At 43.4% G+C, this 22,161-nt stretch overlaps 1 protein-coding gene across 8 annotated transcripts in view; it reads right to left on the bottom strand.

Annotated features, from left to right (window-relative positions):
• The window catches only part of Dnaaf9 (dynein axonemal assembly factor 9), a 134,548-nt gene that overhangs the window by 50,721 nt on the left and 61,666 nt on the right, over positions 1 to 22,161 (bottom strand). For all 8 annotated transcript variants that reach the window (XM_087653888.1, XM_087653891.1, XM_087653887.1 and 5 more), the window contains 4 exon segments: positions 15,655 to 15,766; positions 12,387 to 12,457; positions 7,365 to 7,415; positions 6,047 to 6,134 (listed from right to left, as the gene is read on the bottom strand). In XM_087653888.1, the coding sequence (XP_087510014.1) occupies positions 6,047 to 6,134; positions 7,365 to 7,415; positions 12,387 to 12,457; positions 15,655 to 15,766 (322 nt within the window).

Consider the following 22,161-nt stretch of genomic DNA (forward strand, 5'->3'; position numbering starts at 1 on the left):
TCCCTTTTTATGGACATTGGCTGGCCTTCTCTGTAGAGTCTCTGCCTCAGACTTTTAAGAGCTGGGTTTTTTGTTTTTTGGTTTTTTTTTTTTTTAAGAGTATTTGAATTTTTTTTTAATCCTTTTCTTCTCCCTTTAGCCTTAACTGCCTCATATCTCTTATCCTACCATTTCCCCTTTCTATTTATATTTCTCTCCTCTTCTTTTTATCAACCCAATGCTAATCACTATCCTTTCTGTGCTTTTCTGCCTTTCTACTCATGGCTGTACGAGCTATCTAATACATCAGTACGCATGGACTCTACTCATGGCTTTACGAGCTATCTAATACATCAGTACGCATGGACTCTACTCATGGCTGTACGAGCTATCTAATACATCAGTACGCATGGACTCTACTCATGGCTGTACGAGCTATCTAATACATCAGTACGCATGGACTCTACTCATGGCTGTACGAGCTATCTAATACATCAGTACGCATGGACTTCAGTGGTCTTGTAATTCCTAACACAACTGACACTTAAGGGATGATGGTTTTTATTAGGTCATTACTGTACTGTCACAGTAAATGTACCACTTGCTAGTGTTTGTAGACAATATTCTACTCTGAGGTGAGCAATGGGGACCCAACTTGTAATCCGGACACTAACTGAGGAGAGGAGAAGAGCGCCTTACCCTACAACTGCCTTGAATATTGTAAATATTTCCAATGAAAGAACTAAAAGATTTCAGCAATATACAAGGGCCAAAGCAAAAAAAAAAAAAAGAAGAAAAAGAAAAAAAAGAAACAAACCATATGAATATGTGTAACTGTGAGTGAAAGTTTTAAGAATCTAAATTGAGGCCTTTATATCAACCCTTACAAAAGGTAAGTACTGTCAAATTATGAAGAATTTTTAACCTTGATTGTTTGATAGTGGCTGTCACAGAAGAGCGCCAGACCATAGCTTGTACAGCGTCCACTGTACCCTTAAATTAAAAAGTACTTCTACAAGGACATCTACCTAGCAACTGTCTGTTTCACCTTAAACTGACACCTGGTTTTGTTATTAATCAAATCAGCAAAGCCACAGCTGGCTTTGAAATATCTGATGTAGTCTTCTTCATTTTTGTCATTAAAAACTTGCCCTTGTCTCAGCCTCCTTGGACACAGCAGCGGTATGCTGCCCCAACACATCTTCTCTGCAAGTTCTGCTCCCCACTGCATCGCTGTGCTGGCCCCAAGCAAAGGCAACACAAACTGGATAAATTCTAGTGGCATGATACCGAACCCCAGAGCAAGCCTGAGGACACCACGCGTGCTCTGATTTCACTTGGGTTAAGTTAGAAACAGAAAATGCTTAAGGATAATGGTCTGAGGCTAAAGCAAGGTTTTGGGGATTAGGTACTGGGTGACCTGCCTGACCAAGGACGCATGAAGGACAGGGGTGACAGGAAAGCTGAACAGCGACAAGTCTCATGACAGTAAAAGCCACTGGGCTAGGACAGGGAAAAAGCCCTGACTGGAAGCCGTTCAAGCAGTGCTCTTCTCAGCCACAAGCACGCCGAAGGGCAGAACCACTGTCTGGATCCCCACTACCCACAGCTGCCAACTCACACAGCCACGGGCTGTGCTCACCTTCAGCACAGCTCAGCATCTGACCAATCAATACTTTGATCAAGTTTTGATCAATCACACTACGAAGATCAAGACAAATACTTTTAGGGATGAAACGACACCAATTTCAAGCTTATCATATTCCAATTATAGGCAGATTTTAAGATATAACAACATTTGAATTTCAGGGCCTTTTATCTTTGCAACCCCCCTTCCAAAGCCTGAGAAAAGCCTTAGGCACTTTATGTTATTTTCTTTTTTTTTTTTTTTTTGGTTCTTTTTTTTCGGAGCTGGGGACCGAACCCAGGGCCTTGTGCTTCCTAGGCAAGCGCTCTACCACTGAGCTAAATCCCCAACCCCTGTTATTTTCTTTTAAGAGAGTCCCTAGCAGGATAGGGTAGTACATGCCTAAGATCTCCTGAGGCAGGAGCATGTCAAGTTCAACGACTCAATGTGTTACAGTGTGTTCAAGGCCAGTCTGAGAAACTATGAGACCACATAGCAAAATAAAGGTTAGCAATAATTATTCCCCAGACCATATAGCTTAGTGGAAGAGTTATTGCCTATATCTGTAGGGCTTTTAGGGTCAACCTCTAGTACCACAAAAGGAGGGCAGGGGAGAAATAAACGGAGGGTGGCCCTTGATCCCAAATGGCATACACTCAAAGCTCTATTAATCCTGTGACACTAACTCTAAACTAGTAAAGTGCTTAATACACAGAGGAGGGAAGCTCTTGGTAAAGTTTTCTGCTTCTATAGAATTGTTCTGCAGCACAAACAGATTCACTGGGGTAAATGTGAGATCTGTTTTCTAGAGAGGACTGAAAGAGGGCTTTGCTATGCAGTCTTGCCTTGAACTTAGTATGTGGACAGGCTGGCCTTGAAACATTGATTGCTTACCTCAATTTTTCAAGTTTTGGGAGCACAAGAGTGCTGGACTACAAATACATGCCACCATACCCACTCACGTTTAAGGTCTTTAAATGGCGTGATTGGGCTGGGGAGTGGCTCAGCGGTATAGTGTTTGCATAGCACACAGAAGAACTGGAGTTGGCAGAGCATAAACAATGTGACTAATGAGGACACAGGCATTTCTAGTTGTACTCTTCATTGTTATTCAGAGACTGGAAATGTTAAATCTTGTTGGATAATAAATACAATAACGCAAAATCAGTTTTCTAATGAATCCTTTGCTGAGAAGACGTAAACACATGGGAGGCCAAGTAGGTGGACCTCCAGTTTGAGACCACCCTGGGAGACACCAGACTCCCTCTCACAACTCCATAACTGCCCCAAACATCCTCCTCCTCTGCCCCAGGTGTGATCTTGCTCAGGTTAGTACTACAGTCACTTTATATGATTCCCACAATGCCCCTGACTCTCAAGTCTTCACCAACAGGATCTGGAGGCATAGAGAGGAAGGGCAGAACGTAACTCCCCAGCACACCATAGGTTAAAATCAGAGCTTACTGAGCTCTGTCTTCTATGTGAATGGAGAAGCTGAACCAATGATCTAAGAACAGAGAGAGGAATTTGCCACCAGCAAAAATATTTTCAGTAAGAACAAATCACCCAGAAAGAGGATTTGCTTTGTAGAGGCTGAGGAATTTGTGAAGTCAGAGTTCAAACTCCACAGAACTGCTATATTCAACAGGGAATGAATAGGACTCACACGAAAATGTTATTTGTGGGGCTGGGGTTACACCTCAGTAGTATAGTATTTGCCTAGCATGTGTGAAGCCCTGGGTTAGATTCCCAGCAAATCTATCTGTCTGTCTGTTTCCTAACCCTCGCCCCCAAATACGGGAGTGGGGAGGTGGGAGAAGGAGGGGAGAGGATTGAGACAGAGACACAGAGTTATTCTGAGGAATCATAAAAGGAGCAGGGAAATGAATCCCATGTAACCCACTTAAGATATTTAAGAAAATCCACATTTTCAGGATGTTTTCTATTAGCAAAAACGTTGCCAGCTCACATTGAAAAGGATAAACTATGAAAGGGAAGAGAGAAAAGAAGATGCTGAACTCCCCTCATTCTACTGGCAAGAAGCGGGTGCAGGAAGCTACTGAGCCACAATGTGAGATCTGCCTTCTAAGGAGATGTGAGAGCCAGAGTAAGATCGAGAGCTCTGAGGTTGGGATAGCCAGATGGCTCAGTGGGTAGAGGCAGCTGCCACTAAGTCTGAATGTTTGATTATACTCCCAGAACCTCGTGGTGGATGGAGAGAACTGATTCTCTCATGTTTCCTGACCAGCACATGCATGTGCTGACAGTGGCACATGCATGGCCATGTACAAACACACAATAATTTCTTTAAAGGAGCCCTAAGGGTCAAAACATGAGGTAGAGGGCAGGGCTGAGACACATGGAGAATTATTTCCAGGTTCTGAGTCTTTTTTTTTTTCTTTTTTCTTTTCTTTTTTGTGGAGCTGGGGACCGAACCCAGGGCCTTGCGCTTGCTAGGCAAGTGCTCTACCACTGAGCTAGATCCCCAACCCCCTAGGTCCTGAGTCTTAAGGAAGAAACTGCTGTCTTTCATAGAAAACAAGGTACCACAGAGTTCAGAGTTTATGACAAAAGGAGCCTGGGAGGTAAAACTAACAGCTCGGGGCAGAATGGACAGTGACAAGGAACAATTTCCAAGCCTTGATCTTAATAAAAACCTACAATTTGGCACCTGATTAGACACCTTCACGTCCCTGCACTGGGTATTAAACCAAGGCAGCTGGACTCAGAGCATGTTGGGCAAGCACTCTGCCATTGAGTTACATCCCAAGAATTATCTTTTTTTTTTCCTTAAGATTTTATTTTGGCTGGGAAGTGGCGGAAGATGCCTTTAATCCCAGCACTTGGGAGGCAGAAGCAGGTGGATCTCTGAGTTTAAGGCCAGCCTGGTCTACAGAGAGTTCCAGAGCAGCCAGGGCTACACAGAGAAACCCTGCATGTGTATATATATATATACATATATATATAGTATTTTGTCTGTCCGTCTGTAAGAGCATCATATGTGTGCTCTTGGGGACCAGAAGAGGGCATGAGATCCCCTGGGTCTAGGATTACTGACAGTTGTGAGCCATCATGTGGGTGCTAGAAATTGAACCCAGGTCCTCTGGAAGCTCACATGCCTTTATTTTTATTCTGAGATGACACAAAATTTTACTATATTGCCCAGGGGCTAGTCTTGAACTTGAGATCCCGTGACCTTCACCTCCCACAGCTGAGGTTAAAGCCTGGACACCAGGCTCAACTTGCTTCCAAGCAGGATCTTGAAGCTACTTTAGGCTTTTCATCCTCCTGCTTTTGACCCTGATGCTGTAGCAGTTATCCCAGACTAGCTCTGCCTTTATGTTGGGTACTACCATCTGGCTAAGGTTTTCTTTTAAAAATATTTTAAATTATCCATGTTTATGTGTGGGCATGTGCACATGAGCACAGGAGTCCTTGGAAGCAAAAGGTATTGGATTCCCCTGAAAGTAAGAGGGATTGTGAATATTCTGACATGGGTACTGGAAACTGAACTTGGATCAATAGAGAAATACGTATGCTTTACAGCTGAGCCATCTATCCAGTCCCTGATCATGAGATTTAAGGCCTTTAACTATTGCCATAAAAGGACGAGATGCTTGCAACTGAGTGACTATGCAGTAAGGAAAACAGTGAATCACAGAAGCCAGAGAGAAGATGATGTGAGAAAGATTCACACAAGGGCCATTCTTGGTCGCTGAAGGTTCAAGGGAGGCTATCAGACCAGTCCGTATCCAGCAGCCAGGCCACAATGGGGGCTTCGGTCCTGTGAACAGGGAAGTGGTGGACCCACAACTCAGATAAGCCTGGAAATAGACTCTTCCCCCAGAGCCTCTACATTAAACAGTCAGGCCTGGTTGATCCTCGATTTGGGCCTCATTAGAACTTGATCCACACAAGCTTGCCTGGTGTTCTTTTTGTTAAGATTATCTGAGTAACAGTCCTATATGGCACCAGACTCATGATGTAGTCCAGGCTGCCTTTAACACATGGTCAGAACGTCCTGCCTCTGCCTTCCTGGTGCTGGGATTACACTCAAGTGCCACCAGACCCTGTTTGCTTAGGCTTTTGACTTACAAAACTCTGAGTCAATCACAAGGTGCTGTTTTAAAGTAGGAAATCACAGTAGTTTGTTACACAGGAGAAAATCATGTAGTCTATGGCTTCTCCACTGGCAGTGTTGCCATTCTGGCCCATCCTGAGAACAAAGCAAGGTAGCAGCTAGGGGACCAGGTGCGGTCCTGGTACCATGCCTGTGCTCGAGAAACTAGCACGAGTTTCCTCATCCTCAAGTCGCTGAGCCAAAGGGAAACAGCCATAGGAAAACAACACTCTTTTCAAAGAGCAGGTGTATTATTAACCACAACAGTTGTTCAAATAAGGGGCTAAGACACAGCCAAGAACACAGTCGTAGCTGCTTACCTTCCTCAGGCCTGGACTGCAGACTGTTGGAATAAAGATACGCTCCTTTTCCTCCCGTTAGCAAAGTGCCCAAGAAACAGTCGTCCCCCTTTAAAAACACAACAACAACAAGAATCTGGTGACTTACAACATAAACATGAACAGAATCAAACTTTTATCCTTTTTATCAGTACTGAAAACATGAGTCAGACTTGAATATACTAAAAATATACCATGAGCTTTGGCCTCTGGTTCTTTGGCATAATAACGACATTCTGAATTCTGAGTTTCGTTTTTTGTGACAAAGCCTCACTGTAGCCTGGGCTGGCTTGGAGCTCGCAGTGATTCTCCTGATCCAGCCTCCTGATTGTAGGGACAGGTTAGTACTCTCTATCATACCTGGTGTCTGTACCCTATTTGTGGTGTTCTTGCTCTAGTGCACTGATGTCTGTGAAAAAGAAATCAGCTTCTCCGTGGCCTAACACTCTGCCCTCTGCCCTCCCAGCTTCTGTGCAGGCCAACTTGGAATCTGCTTAAGGCAGGTGGGGGAGGGGGCTCCGTGGTAAAGAGGGCTTGCCTAGATGTGCAAGGCCTTAGGGTTGATCCCTAGTGCTGACTTAAAACACACACGCACGCATGCACGCACACATGCTCGCACGCACGTACGTATGTATGTACATATGTATGTATATGGAGATTTTTTTTTAAATCCCTCTCACTTTGCTCCCCATAGACATTTTTCTTTCCCCAGAGGCCTAACAGGAAGTGGGAAATACAAATAGTAGTCAAAGACAAAAAGAATAGAAGCTTCCTTCTTTTGCTTAAGCAGTAAGATGAAATATTTTTAAAAAATAGTTTAACTTTTAAAAATCTATGTATTTTAAACATAACAAACGTTTTGTGTGCATGTGTGCCCATGGATCATATCAATGCTTGGTGCCCTTAGAGCCTAGAGGAGAGCATAAGATTCCAAGAGCAGAGTTACAGATGGTTGTGAGCCACCATGTAGGGGCTAGGAATAGAACCTGGGTCTTCAGAAGAAGGGCTAGTGCTCTTAACTGCTGAGCCATCTCTCCAGCCCCAAGATATACTTTATCATTACAAGTTGCTTATATTTGGGCCATCTTACAAAACTACTTATGTGTATGAGGGCTTTGCGTGCATGCATGTATGTGCACCACATGTTTATGTGGTGCTCAGGGAGGCCAGAAGAGGGCACCAAATCTCCTGGAATTGGAGTTACAGTTACAGTTCCCATGTAAGTCCTCTGCAAGAGCAGCATGTGAAGCCCCGTCTCATGCTGATAATGATGCTATTGCTGGAAACAAGTGTGGCTTACCTTTGTTGCTTGTAGGGTTTTCTCACACAATTTTACTTCATTATCTTCTACCTGTGGCCAACAGAAATGGAGTGTTCGATTTAGGTCTTCAAGGATAGAACCCTGCTGTTTCTGCCTAGGTAGTCTCTCTACCACATCCAATTCTTTTAGACCCTGACATACTGGCAAAGAGGCTGATGGTCATCAGGGCTCAAGCTCTAGGCCCAAGTGGGTTTTCTTTGGCAGACCATAGGCCCAGCTACTATGCCTCAGATACATGGAGAAGATGCCTCATCTCTATTTACCTTTTGCTGTAGGGGGAAGATCACTTTACAATGAATGGGTACAGTAAAGTATTTCTGGGGAGTACTCTGAGACGAGGTCTTTATGTAACCCTGACTGGCCTGGAACTCACTATATAGATCAGGATAGCCTCAAACTCACAGAGATCTGCCTGCCGATCTCCCCCAACTGAGTGCTAAGATTAAATGTATGTGCCAAAAATGCCTGGCTTGGGTGCACTCTTACTTAAACAATGTTAGAGGACAACTTTCTGTTTCCCCCATAACTACATCAGAAATATAGAAACAGACTCTAAAGTTAAGTTCTAAGACCTTGTCTTTTAAAGTCAGGTCTCACTCTCAGTCCAGGCTGCTGTAGAAATCACTATGTGATGCTATATCCTGGCGAGCCTCAAACTTGTAGTCCTCTTGCTTTAGCCTCCCGGTGCTGGGCTTGTATGTACTACCTTGCCTGTTTACAGTATGTAAACTGTGCTGTGCATATGTTTACTCTCAAGTGACTCAGATTTAATTACTGGAAGCAAATTACATGTAACGTTTTAACTAAAAAGAGTTACATATCAGTGTCCTCTGCAGACTGAATTGGGAAAATGAGACTTCCCTTTAACTTTGTCCTTTCCAATAAGATACCTGCAATGCCCTGAACACAGCTCAGGAAAGGGAGGTTACAGGTCGTGTGTGAAGGCACCTAGCTACCACTCAGTCTTGACCAGCATTCAGAGATGCGTTACCAGCCCACCTCTGCTCATCACCCTTTTTTTAAAATTGGGTATTTTATGTATTTACATTTCAAATGTTATCCCTTTTCCTGGTTCCCCCCTCTCCCATTGCCCCTTTCCCTGCTTCTATGAGGATGCTCTCCCTCCCATCCACCCACTCCCACTTCTATACCCTGGCGTTCCCCTACAATGGGGAAATGAGCCTTCACAGGACCAAGGGCTTCTCCTCCTATTGATGCGAGACAATGCCATCCTCTGCTACATATGCAGCTAAAGCCATGGGTCCCTCCATGTGTACTTTTTGGTTGGTTTAGTCCCGGGGAGCTTTTGGGCATATGGTTGGCTGATATTGTTGTTTTTCCTATGGGGTTCCAAACCCCTTCAGCTCCTTCAGTCCTTTCTCTAACTCCTCCATTGGGGTACTGTGCTCAGTCTGATGGTTAGCTGCAAGCATCCTCATCTGTATCAGTAAGGCTCTGGCAGAGCCTCTCAGGAGACATCCATAGCACTTCTGTCAGCAGGCATTGTTTGCATCAGCAATAGTGACTGGGTTTACTGGCTGCATGGGATGGACTCCCAGGTCAGGCAGTCTCTGGCTGGCCTTTCCTTCAGTTTCTGCTCCATCCTTTGTCCCTGTATTTCCTCCATGAGTATTTTGTTCCCCATTCTAAGGACTGCAGCATCCATATTTTTGTCTTCCTTCTTATTGAGCTTCATAAAGTCTGTGAATTGTATCTTGTGTATTCCGAGCTTTTGGGCTAATATCCACTTATCAGTGAGTACATACTATGTGTGTTCTTTTGTGACTGGGATACCCCACTCAGGATGATATTTTCTAGTTCTATCCATTTGCCTAAGAATTTCATGAAATCACTGTTTTTAATAGCTGAGTAGTAAACCATTGTGTAGTTGTATCACATTTTCTGTATCCATTCCCCTGTTGAGGAGCATCTGGGTTCTTTCCAGATTCTGGCTATTATAAAGAAGGCTGCTATGAACATAGTGGAGCATGTGTCCTTGTTATATGTTAGAGCATCTTTTGCTTTGCAATTTTATGAGGTCCTATTTGTTGATTCTTGAACTTAAGAGTATAAGCCACTGGTGTTCTGTTTAGGACATTTTCCCCTGTGCCTGTGTGTTCAAGGCTCTTCCCCACTTTCTCTTCTATTAGTTTAAATGTATTTGGTTTTATGTTGGGGTTCTTGCACTTGGACTTAAACTTTGTACAGGGTGATAAGAATGGATCGATTTGCATTCTTCTACATGCTGACCTCCAATTGAACCAGCACCATTTGTTGAAAATGCTGGTTTTTTTTCCACTGGACGGTTTTAGCTCCTTTGTCAAAGATCAAGTGACCATAGGTGTGTGGGTTCATTTCTGGGTCTTCAATTCTATTCCATTGATCTACACGCCTGTCTCTGTACCAACACCATACAGTTTTTATCACTATTGTTCATTAATACAGCTGGAGGTCAGGGATGGTGATTCCCTGAGAAGTTCTTTTATTATTGAGGATAGTTTTTGCTATCCTGGGTTTTTTGTTATTACAAATGGATTTGCAAATTGTTCTTTCTAACTCTATAAAGAATTGAATTGGGATTTTAATGGGGATTGCACTGAATCTGTAGATTGCTTCTAGCAAGATGGCCATTTTTACTATATTAATCCTGCCAATCCTTGAGCAAGTGAGGTCTTTCCATCTTCTGAGATCTTCTTCACTTTCTTTCTTCAGAGACTTGAAGTTCTTTTTTTTTTTTTTTTTGATTCAAGATTTTTTTTTTATTAACTTGAGTATTTCTTGTATACATTTCAGGTGTTATTCCCTTTCCCGGTTTCCGGGCAAACATCCCCCTCCCCCATTCCCTTCTTTATGGGTGCTCCCCTCCCCATCCTCCCCCCATTGCCGCCCTCCCCCCAACAAAATAGTTCACTGGGGGTTCAATCTTAGCAGGACCCAGGGCTTCCCCTTCCACTGGTGCTCTTACTAGGATATTCATTGCTACCTATGAGGTTAGAGTCCAGGGTCAGTCCATGTATAGTCTTTAGGTATTGGCTTAGTCCCTGGAAGCTCTGGTTGCTTGGCATTGTTGTACATATGGGGTCTCGAGCCCCTTCAAGCTCTTCCAGTTCTTTCTCTGATTCCTTCAACGGGGGTCCTATTCTTTAGTGGTTTGCTGCTGGCATTCGCCTCTGTGTTTGCTGTATTCTGGCTGTGTCTCTCAGGAGCGATCTACATCCAGCTCCTGTCGGCCTAAACTTCTTTGCTTCATCCATCTTGTCTAATTGGGTGGCTGTATATGTATGGGCCACATGTGGGGCAGGCTCTGAATGGGTGTTCCTTCAGTCTCCATTTTAATCTTTTTTTTTTTTTTTTTTTTTTTTATTAACTTGAGTATTTCTTATATACATTTCAAGTGTTATTCCCTTTCCCGGTTTCCGGGCAAAATCCCCCTCCACCCCTTCCTTATGGGTGTTCCCCTCCCAACCCTCCCCCCATTGCCGCCCTCCCCCCATAGTCTAGTTCACTGGGGGTTCGAGACTTGAAGTTCTTGTCATACAGATCTTTCACTTGCTTAGTTAGAGTCACACCAAGGTATTTTGTTATTTGTGACTATTGTGAAAGGTGTTGTTTCCCTAATTTCTTTCTCAGCCTGTTTATCCTTTGAGTAGAGGAAGGCTACTGATTGATTTGTTTGAGTCAATTTTATATCCATCCACTTTATCAGGTTTAGGAGTTTTCTGGTGAAATTTTTGAGGTCACTTAAGTACTATCATATCATCTCCATATAGTGATATTTTGACTTCTTCCTTTCCAATTTGCATTCCTTTGACCTCCTTTCGTAGTCTGATTGCTCTGGCTAGGACTTCAAATACTTTATTGAATAAGTAGGGAGAGAGTGGGCAGCCTTGTCTAGTCCCTGATTTTAGTGAAATTGCTTCAAGTTTCTCTCCATTTAGTTTGATGTTGGCTATTGGTTTGGTATATATTGCTTTTATTATGTCTAGGTATGGGCCTTAAATTCCTGATTTTTCCAGGACTTTTAACATGATGGGGTATTGAATTTTGTCAAATGCTTTCTCAGCATCTAATGAGATGATCATGTGGTTTTGTCTTTGAGTTTGTTTATATTACATTGATGGATTTCCGTATATTGAGCCATTTTGGGGGGGGGGGGCTTATACACTCTCATCAAGAAGTTCGTGCATCACTGCAATGTTTGAAGTTTTTGTTTTGTTTCATTTTGTTTTGTTTTTCAAGACAGGGTTTTTCTGTGTAGCCTTGGCTGTCTTGGAACTCTATTTGTAGAGCAGGCTGGCCTCAAACTCACAGAGAGTCACCTGCCTCTCCCTCCCCAGTGCAGGAACTAATGGCCAATACTACCACACCCAGCTAGTACTTAAACTTTTAAATACAAGATTTCTTGCTAACATATTTTCTATGTTCCAAAACACTAACCTGGGAATGGTGGTGCAATGTAGTCCTAGGATTTGAAAGGTGGAGGCAGAAGGATCAAGTACTCAAGGCCCTCCTCTCTGCACAGTGAGAGTTTGTGGCCAGCCTGAGTTATGACACCCAGTCTAAAACAAACCAACCAAACCAACAAAGAAACCAAATTCAGACCTAGCCTCATCAAAGAAAACAAGACTTTTCTACAGTAGAGAGATACTTAGGAAAGCAGCAGCAATCACTCTGACCAGAGAAGAAATCAATGTCTGAAAACTCTGTGAGACCCTGGGCAGGCAGAGCCTCGAAGCAGCACTAGAACCAGTCCCTGGGTATCAGTCCAGGCTCTAGTGTTTCATCTCCAACGTGAGGGTGTTAATGTCTTCCTTGCATGACTTCACAAATAACTTAGCTTCCTTTTCTGAAGCTTTCTAAGACTATAATTGGCTTTTATTCTAAATAAAAGCTGGATCACAGTCTAACAGCCCTGCAGGGAGCCTGTAAGGAGGTTCTTCCTTAAATGTTTGCCCCATGATTTTCTGTTTAGGTCCACTGTGACCTGTACGTAATACTGACCAGCCAGGAACAGAATCTGGGGATGGCAGCTGTCAGGATGATGTAACTGGTCTCTGGGGTAATAGTGCCATCTGTGGGAAGACCAAAGACATGTCAGTTATGTCTAACTACCATACCCACCCACCTTGCAGGCCTACTTGTACCCACATCTACTATCACCAGATGTCACTGATGTGTTTATAAAAAGTTAAAGAGAGGGGGATGAGTTCTATGCAGGTGTAGTCAGGTATGGGGAAGGGGGTGCCTCCACGAGTGGGCCCATGTTGAGGTACCCCTTCCCCAAGGGACTAGCCACATGAAGGTATAATACAGAATAGAGTTTATTCAGGGCAGGGGGAGATGAGTCAATAGGGCCATAGAGGCAGAGGAAGGCAGAGGAAGCCAGAGGAAGGCAGAGAGGAGGGCAGAGGGAGGAGAAGTAGAAGCTCTCTCCATGAACACATGGATCAAGAGGGGGTAAGGGAATAGAGAGAAAGGAGGAAAGGGAAGGCAAGAACAAGAGCGAGACAGCAAGAGAGAACAAGTGAGTGAGGAGGGGTGAGCTGAGACAGAATGCTAACAGTTACAGACAGCAAAACTAGAAGGCAAGACCCATCTAATAAGTCCTTTGACATCAGACACAGAGCCACAGGATTTGGAGTTGCTCTGCTGGGTTTTGGTTTTGCTTTGGTCAAATATTCCCTCAGTATTCCCTGACTCCTCTCTTTTGAATGATAATGCATGTTCTGTGCCATTATATGTTAGAAGAATGTAATTTGCCTTTTGATTTTATAGGAGCTTACAATTAGGAGATTGCTTGAGGGGTTGGAAAGATGGCTCAGCGGTTAAGAGCACTGGCTACTCTTCTAGAGCACTGGGTTCAATTCCCAGCACTCGAATGGCAGCTCACAACTGTCTGTAACTGCTATTCTACGGGATCAGACACCCTCATACAGACATAGTTAAGTTAAAACACCACTGTACATAAAGTAAAAATAAGTAATTTTTTTAAGTCTCAGAAGAGACTTTTAAAGTCTGGGCCTTTAAGCAGTATTAAGACTGAAAGACTATAAGGATTTTGGAGTTATCTTGAATGCATTTTTATATGAAAAAAGCCTATGGAGGTCAGAGAAAAGTTCTGTGGTTTCAGAATGGCCTTGATAGGCTCATATGCTTGAATACTTGGTCCCCAGTTGGTAGAGCTATTTGGGAAGGTTTAAAGATGTGGCGGTGCTCAAGGAGCAGCACTCTCTCTGCTTCCTGCTGTCAGCTATCAGCTGCTCCTGCTGTTCTGTCTTTGTCATTAGCACTCTAAAACCATACCACAATTAAACTCTTTTTTCTATAAGTCACCTTGGTCATAGTGTTCTGTCACAGCAAAAGAAAAGTAACTAAGAGAGCAAGATAATTTTACTGAGACAGATGAGAAAAAAATGCTCTGATTGGAGCACTAAACAGGTGTTAAAAACTCCAAAAAAATCTATTAAAATCCTATTTCATGATAACGATAAGTCTGTGCATTTTTTTCCTTTTGTTCTTTTGAGACAGTGTCTGACTATGTAGTGACAGCTTTTCTAGGCCTTGCTTTCTAGACCAAGCTGGCTTTGAGCTTGTGATAGTGATTCTCCAGCCTCTGACCCAGAGTGCTGGGATTATAGACATGTCCTGTACTCACCACTACAAAAACGTTCCTATTGTAAGTATTTCGATGTTTTATGTTCTTGTAAACAAGCCAAGCTGGTACAAGAAAGGACTATTTGATTAACTGGTAGTTTGGGACTCCCCCTGGCTGCTCTGGGTATTTTCGAACAGAGGACTTCAAGTCAAATGGCCACCTAGATGACTCTATGCTAACTGTTCTAAACATTCCACTAATACCTCAAGAAAACTACATAACCACAATAGCTCATTGCTCTGCTCCTGAAGGTGCGGCCTCAGCAAGAACTATTCAGTTTGCAGCAGACTTTGTTATCACACACCGTAGAACACTTGAGATGTTGCTGCAACCATTTACTGAGGTCAGAGATGGGCGCTTCCCCCAGTGGCCTAGCAGAGTGACTGCTGCGACTGGCACCAAAAAGACAATGAAGTGAAGAGTGAAAACACTCCTTGGTTTACATGCAAGACATACTGTGATTGGTGCAAAGCCTTCCTCTCAGGTTACATACACACTTGCCGAATTACCTGGGAGATACCCTCCTCAGCTGCCTCCCCTGGTATTACAACATTAAAGTCCAATGAGGCTTCTCTCAAGTGGTCTTTTCTTGTGTACTTTTTTTTTTTTCGGAGCTGGGGACTGAACCCAGGGCCTTGCGCACCACTGAGCTAAATCCTCAACCCCTCTTGTGTACTTTTAATGGCGCTGGGTGACATGGTATGAAGAAGGAAGTAGTCAAGATTTAAGATGACAATGACAGCAGAGGCAGCAAAGGAGCAGCGATACTGCACAGTTCATAGGCCGAGCCACAAGAGCAGCAATGTGGCTAGCTGCTTTACAGCGAAGCAGAGGCAGAGGCACAGTCTGACAGCAACTGTGGTAAGAACAGGGGGGATGGCAGAATTAGTGAGGGTAGACAACTGCGGAGGGAGGGCACAAGGTCCACCAGCGCTAATAGGTGCTGTAGCTGCTGCCAGGGGCTGAGAAATCCCAATTCTCTAAGTCTGCATAGGAAGTGACACTTGTAGAGCACAGCATCCTAGTTTCCTAGGCCTGTAAGAAAGTAGCTCACTCTTAGGAGAACCCGGAACTCTGCAACCCAAGACCTGTAATGAGGTTTATAACACTAGAGGGGGCACTTGCTGCCGCTGCTGTAGGGCAGAGATTTACAAAAGCTGCTGAAGCACTTGATGGACTAATTGCACAACCATGCTCTCTGCCCAGGAAGAAAAACAACCCACAGCCGGCTAACTGGGGACACTGCCAGCACCACACATTATCATCCTTTATAGTTCTTTCCTTTGGCCAATATAAGGAGTAGTAAATGGAAATTGATTTGTGTTAAGTTGTGGCCTCCTGACCATTATTGAGGCTACAAATCTTTACAAATAAATATATCCTGCCTTATTTTTTATTTTCTACTTCCATGAACAGCCTGTTTGCATTTTTGACCAGGTAACTACCGAATAACATTTTCTTATTAATTTACTATTCACCAATTACAATTATACCATTTGCCTATTTTAAGTAAAGTATCAATCAGTTTATGCCATCTTTGACTTAGTTTATCATGTATTTTGTGTGTAAAAAAAGTTTTCCCAGGTTTGCTTTCTTGCCATCACACGCACTTACCCTTTTCTTTAACCAGGATCTGAGACGTCAAGAACGACTCGGAGAAGACCACAGATCCTAAGCATCCTCCTCCTCCCAGCACGTCTGCGATGTCATAGACGCTCATGCTCGCCTGTGTCAGTGAGAAGCAGGGCCAGGCCATTATCAGCCCAGCAATTCAGAAGGAGGCAGGTCCACAGGAAACAGACAGGCATGAAGCAAAAGAATACTGACAAATCTCGACGGCCCTGTGCTGAAGCACACTTTCACCTGGAAGGTGCCTCAGGCTTTCCGACAGCCCCTAGAGGCATGCACAGGCGGAAAGGCAGCATTTTTATAAATTCCATCCAACTGTCATCCTCTTAGGAAACAACATAGTCTTGCATCTTTTCCTTCTTTTAAAGTATTTAAACTTGTTAAAAATTTTAAACTTAAAAACTTAGATTTTATTTATTGCTGGGCATGGTAGTGCATACCTTTAATCCCATTACTGGGGTTACACAGAAAAACAGTCTCAAAAAAAAAAAAAAAAGAAAGAAAGAAAGAAATGTACTTATGTGTATGCTTGTGTCTGTTTATGAGTATGCTGTTTGTGTGCCAAGTGTCTACAGAAGGTGGTGCTGGACGTCCTGGAGCTGGACTTACAGCTGTGAGCCACCCCACACAGGTGCTGTGAACGGAATCTGGGTCCTCTGCAAGAGCAGCACTGATTTAACTGCTGAGCCCATCTCTCCAGCTCCACGGCCTTCATTCTTAGTTATAACTTCTCACACCCTACAGAGTCAGAGGTATTTCCTCCAGGCTTCTCAACACGCAGACACGTCGTATCCCAGAGCATCACATTAACCAGTCCATTGGCTGAGCTTCAGTTCTCTCAGTGAGCTGGGAAAGATGCTGGGAGAGGTGTTCATCAGTCTGGTGTACACATGGCTGCATGGGTATTTCTGAGTGCACATCAGTCCCTGTAAATAACAATTCTAGCACAGCAGAACCTCCTCCCCTTAGCCATGGCTCTACTCACTGTGGATCCTTCTAGCATAGCAGAACCTCCTCACTCCCCTTAGCCATGGCTGTGCTTGCTGTGGTTCCAGATATTCAGGGCCAACAGCAGTCAAAAAACATTAAAGGTCAACTCCAGAAATAAGCAGTGCATGGCTTCCCAAGTGTACACCACTCTGGAGAGAATGATTACATTTTATGTTCTCTCTCTCCCCCCCCCCCTCGCTGAGGATATGAATCACGTCTTTGACCAGAGCACCCAGTGTGTATGCTACTTATCTGTTAGTCAATAGCCTCCTGAATTGTCAGATTGACTTGTCATAGTGTCATAATGTTCAGAGTCAAGTGGGTTTTTTTTAAGAGTTGGGACTTAATAAAGATATTTTAGCACAGCTTTAAGCATAAGGGATAAGAAGAGAAGAAAGGCACTAAGAAAGAAAAGTCAGGCACACAGACAATTATCTGTAAGTTTAAGGCCAGCCTAGTGTACGTAGTAAGTTCCAGTCAGCCAGTAATGGATGAGAGCTTCTCTAAGATACTTGCCAATTAATTCTTTTTTTTAAAAGATTTATTTATTCATTTATTATATATAAGTACACTGTAGCTGTCTTCAGATACACCGGAAGAGGGCATCAGATCTCTTTACAGATGGTTGTGAGCCACCATGTGGTTGCTGGGAATTGAACTCAGGACCTCTGGAAGAGCAGTTGGGTGCTCTTAACCGCTGAGCCACCTCTCCAGCCCTTGCCAATTAATTCTAATGTACTTAAAATTAACCTTCAGCTGGGCATAGTAGTACCTACCTTCAATCCCAGCACTGGGGAGGTAAAAAGACATGGGGATTTATGTGAGTTCAAGGCCATCCTGGTTTATAGAGCTAGTTCCAAGACAGCCAAGGTCACACCGACAGTGAGACACTGTCTTTAAAAAAAATTGACTCAAGGTAAAAGAGTAAAGCTTTGTGTATATAAGAAAAACATGGGCTGGAGAAATGACTCAGTGGTTTGGAGCAATGATTGCTCTTCAAGAGGTTCGCAGTTCAATTCCCAGCAACCACATAGTGGCTCACAACCATATATATGAGATCCAGTGCCGGGGTTGGGGATTTAGCTCAGTGGTAGAGCAAGCCTGGGTTCGGTCCCCAGCTCCGAAAAAAAGAAAAAACAAAAAAAAAAAGAAAAAAAGAGATCCAATGCCCTCTTCTGGTGTGTCTGGAGAATACTCATATACATAAAATAAATAAATCAATCTTTAAAAAAGAAAAATATTTTATGTACATCACAAATATTATATATTTACACACACACAGACTGACACACAGACACACATTCTCATTGCTTCCTGAAACATTAGGTACCCACAGGAGCCTTATAGTGTACTCCTACTGAAAAGGGGAGCAACTAACCAATTCAAGCTTTCATGATGTCTTAGTTAGGGTTTTACTGCTGTGAACAGACACCATGACCAAGGCAACTCTTATAAGGACAACACTTAATTCAGGTTAGCTTATAAGTTCAGAGGTCCAGTCCATTAACATCAAGGTCGGAACATGGCAGTGTCCAGACAGGCATGGCAGCAAGGAACTCAGTTCTACATCTTGTTGAAGGCAAACAAGAGAAGATTGTCTTCCAGGAAGCTAGGACGAGGGTCTCAAAGCCCATGCCCACAGAGACATACCTTCTGCCACAAGGCCACACCTTCTAATGGGCAGAGCATATACAAACCATAGCACATGATGACATAAGTAAGAGGAAAGAGTTTCAGTGAGTTAGAACAAAATTAGACCAACACGCTCATGTCAGAAGTTTCTTTACAGCATCCCCTCAAATAGACTATCTAAGACAAAAGTTGTTACCGGGAACTAAAGCTATTGATGTGATAGACCTGACTGTGTGTTGTTTCTCCTTCTTCTTCCTTCCTTTCTCTTTCTTTTTCTTTCTTTTAGGAATGTGGAAGCCTTTGGGACTGAGGACTAGAAAAGCAGTTGAGCACTGTAAGCAGAGCTTAGTGAGCCATCCTGGTAAGAGCTTGGCAGACAGCAGTGCCAAGAGCCATTTGGACTGTGAAGGTTTAACTTAATGGATTTCAGGGGGAACAGTATTAGAAACTGGGCCAGAGCCTGTCCCTGTGATACTTTGGCAGAGAATGTGGCTTCTTTTGTCTTCCTCCTAAGATGCTGCTTGGAGATACATCTAAAAGTAATGGAGTAATTTCTTTGGCAGAAGAGAATCCAAGACAAACACTGATTCTGTTGCACAATTATTAGTAATCATTCTTATGCTGGTTTACAACGAAAAAGAACAAGTGGAGCAGAAAGAAATAGAAAATGCAGAGTTCATGGAGAAAAAAAAGGACATTGGCAAGAGAAAGGGTATGGTCAAGGCTTGTATGGGAAGAAATTAGTACCATTAAAGAGGGTCCAAATCTGCCCTGGAATAAAGATAGTGTCTTTAGGCAAGATCCCACTCGTGAAAGGAAAAGGACTTTTGTGCTCCTAAACAAGAACAAGAATGCAAATGTGATCCAAGGGGGTGAGGGTGCATCCTAAGCCGGGAGCTGAATTTAGCAATGTCATCCACTTTACAGTCACAAAGGATACACTCGACTGTGGCTAAGGAGAGCCTCTGACACCAAGAGTGTGGCAGGGGAGTCCCTGCATGGAGGCCCCATGAAATCATTGTGTGAAACTATATAAATGAATCTTGAGTTTCATTAGAGACCACAATATGTAAGACGTGCCAGAGCCATGTGAAGCAACCCAAGAGACTGATGTATTTGCAGGCAGTAAAGAAGAGCAGAGCCATCTAAGTCCTTTGACACTGGACAGAGTTATGAGATTTGGCATTTACTCTGCTGAATTATGGTCTTGCTTTGGTCCAGTATTTCTTCACTATGCCCTGATTCCTCCCTTTGGGAATGTTGATGTATTCTCTGTGCCACTGTATGTTGGAAGTATGTGATTTGCTTTTTAGTTTTACCCAGTTACAATTAAGAGATTGCCTTGAGTCTCAGAAGAGGCTGGGCCTTTTAAGTCTTGAGACTGAACGACAATGAAGCTGAACTGAATTTGCATTATGGCTTGCACTATGGGGACCAGGCAGTGGAATGTGGTGGTTTGAATAAGATGACCCCATAATCTTGGACATTTGAATATCTGTTTCCTGGCTGGTGGTTGAGAGGATTAGGAGATGTGTCCTTGTTGGAGAAAGTACATTACTGGTGGTAGACTCTGAGGTTTCAAAAGACTTGTGCTATTTCCAGTTAGGTCTCTCTGCTCCCTGCTCGTGGACTGAGTTATAAGCTCTTAGTTGCTGTTCCAGTGCTATGTCTGCCTGACTTGCTGCCATGCTCCCCTCCATGATGCTAATGGACTTGGCTATGGTGTTTTACCACAGTAATAGGAACCCTAACTAAGACACTCATTAAAGTGGACGCTTGCCTTTTTTCATTTGGGTGGTTAGCTAGAGTGCTCTAGAGATTCACTGGCCTTCATGGTTCCAGTGCTGGTATTACAGGTCCATGTTGTAGCCATGCCTGGCTTTTTGCTGTTTGCATTTTTTTCTTTTTCTTTTTTTTTTCTTTTTTTCGGAGCTGGGGACCGAACCCAGGGCCTTGCCCTTGCTAGGCAAGCGCTCTACCACTGAGCTAAATCCCCAACCCATGCCTGGCTTTTTACATCAATGCTGGGAATTCTGATTCAGGACCTCGCAGAGCAAGCACTTTTAAGCACATTCTTTCTCATTCCTCCTTCACTTCCCTACTTAAATACTGATACATTTAGCCCAGTATGTGTGTTCTATTTTCTCCACCCATTACCCTAGTATCCCTGTCTCTAAACCTTATAGGAGATAAAACAGTATCATCTCTTGTGCCCAACACTGGAAAATGCTCTCACACTACCACCGGTGCTATTGTAGTTGGCTTCCCTCTGAGCATAAACCTAGGGTGAAGACAACTCATCAGGAGCACTCACATAAAATAAACAAAACACACTGTTCAGAAATGGGTCAGTGGGTGAAGTATATGCTGCCCAAGTGTAAGAACCTCAGTTTGGATCCATCCCCAACACCCGCATTAAGCCAGGTACTAGGGCTGGATAACCCCAGCACTGACAAGCAGAGACATGCAGATCCAGAGGGCTTGCTGGATACCAACATTTTTCAAACCATTTCACAAAATACCAAGGTGGGGGGCATCAATCCATCCTACAGAGCCATTATACTATTACCCTGATGCCAAAACTGGACAAAGCCAAAGCCAAAAACAGGGAACTACACACCAAATTCCTGATAAGCTCAGATACAAAAATTCTCAACAAAATACTTGCAAAACAGAATTTTAGAACAAATTAAGATCATATATCAATACCAAACTCGTTTCATAGCAGAGATGCAAGGTTAGCTTAACATATACATATTAATAAATCACATATACAATAACAGTAACAGACCTGAAGACAGAAATTGCATGATCATCTCAACAGATGCTGAAAAGAATTTGACATAGTTTAGCACGCCTTAAGATTCCTGAAGAAACTATGAATGGACAGCCTCTGCTCCCCATATAGTGGGATTAAAGGCATGATTCTATATTTAAAGACCCCAAGTATTCTACCAGAAAACTTTCAGATCTGATAAACATGTTCAGTAAAGTGGCAGGATACACAATCAGAGAGTGTGTGTGTGTGTGTGTGTGTGTGTGTGTGTGTGTGTGTGTGTGTGTACACAATGCTGAGAGCCATATATATGCATGAACCTGCTGGGAAGAAAACTGGGAAAAGTAACCCATTCATAAATTCTTAATAGCTAAAATAAAACAAAAACAAAAACAAAAAACCTAACTAGGTGAAAGGCCGCTACAAGAAAAACAGTAAGACACTGAAAAGAAACTGATGACAACAGCTGACTAGAGGGGAAGACCTGTGCAAATGATATTGCTAGGATTAATCTACAGATTAAAAACCTCATGACTAAAACCACAATGACAGATTTAGCTCAGTGTATTAGCAAGCACAAGGCCTTGGGGCCAGTGTCTAGTATCAGGGAAAAAATTACAATGCCATTAAAAAAAAAACAGGTAAAACTAGGATAGAGCAATGGCTGTGTGTTCTAATTTGGTTTCTATCATGAAAACCGCCACAGCCAAGAGCAACTGGGCAGGAAAGTGCTTATCTGGCTTACAGGTTACAGCCCACCATCAGAAAGGCCAAAGCAGGAGCTGAGGCAGACAACACTGGCTGGCCTTCCCTGACTTGCTCAGCTACCTTCTTATACAATCCAGGACCATTGGTCTAAGGGTGACACCACCCAGAGGGCTAGGCAACCCTCCACCGTCAATTAGCAATGTCCCACATGTCCACAAACCAATCTGGTGGGGGCAATTCCTCAACCGGAGGTCCCTCTTTCCAGGGATCTCCGTTTGTATTAAGCTGTCAAAAACTAGCCAACACCCTGCAAGCATGAGAGTCTGTGTTCAAATCCCCAGCACCCACATAAAAAGCTGGGCAAGTGCTAGGGGTGGGCAGAGATG

This window comes from Rattus norvegicus, chromosome 3 (genome assembly GCF_021556685.1).
Source record: "Rattus norvegicus strain SHRSP/BbbUtx chromosome 3, alternate assembly SHRSP_T2T, whole genome shotgun sequence".
In the NCBI taxonomy this organism is placed as follows: domain Eukaryota; kingdom Metazoa; phylum Chordata; class Mammalia; order Rodentia; family Muridae; genus Rattus; species Rattus norvegicus.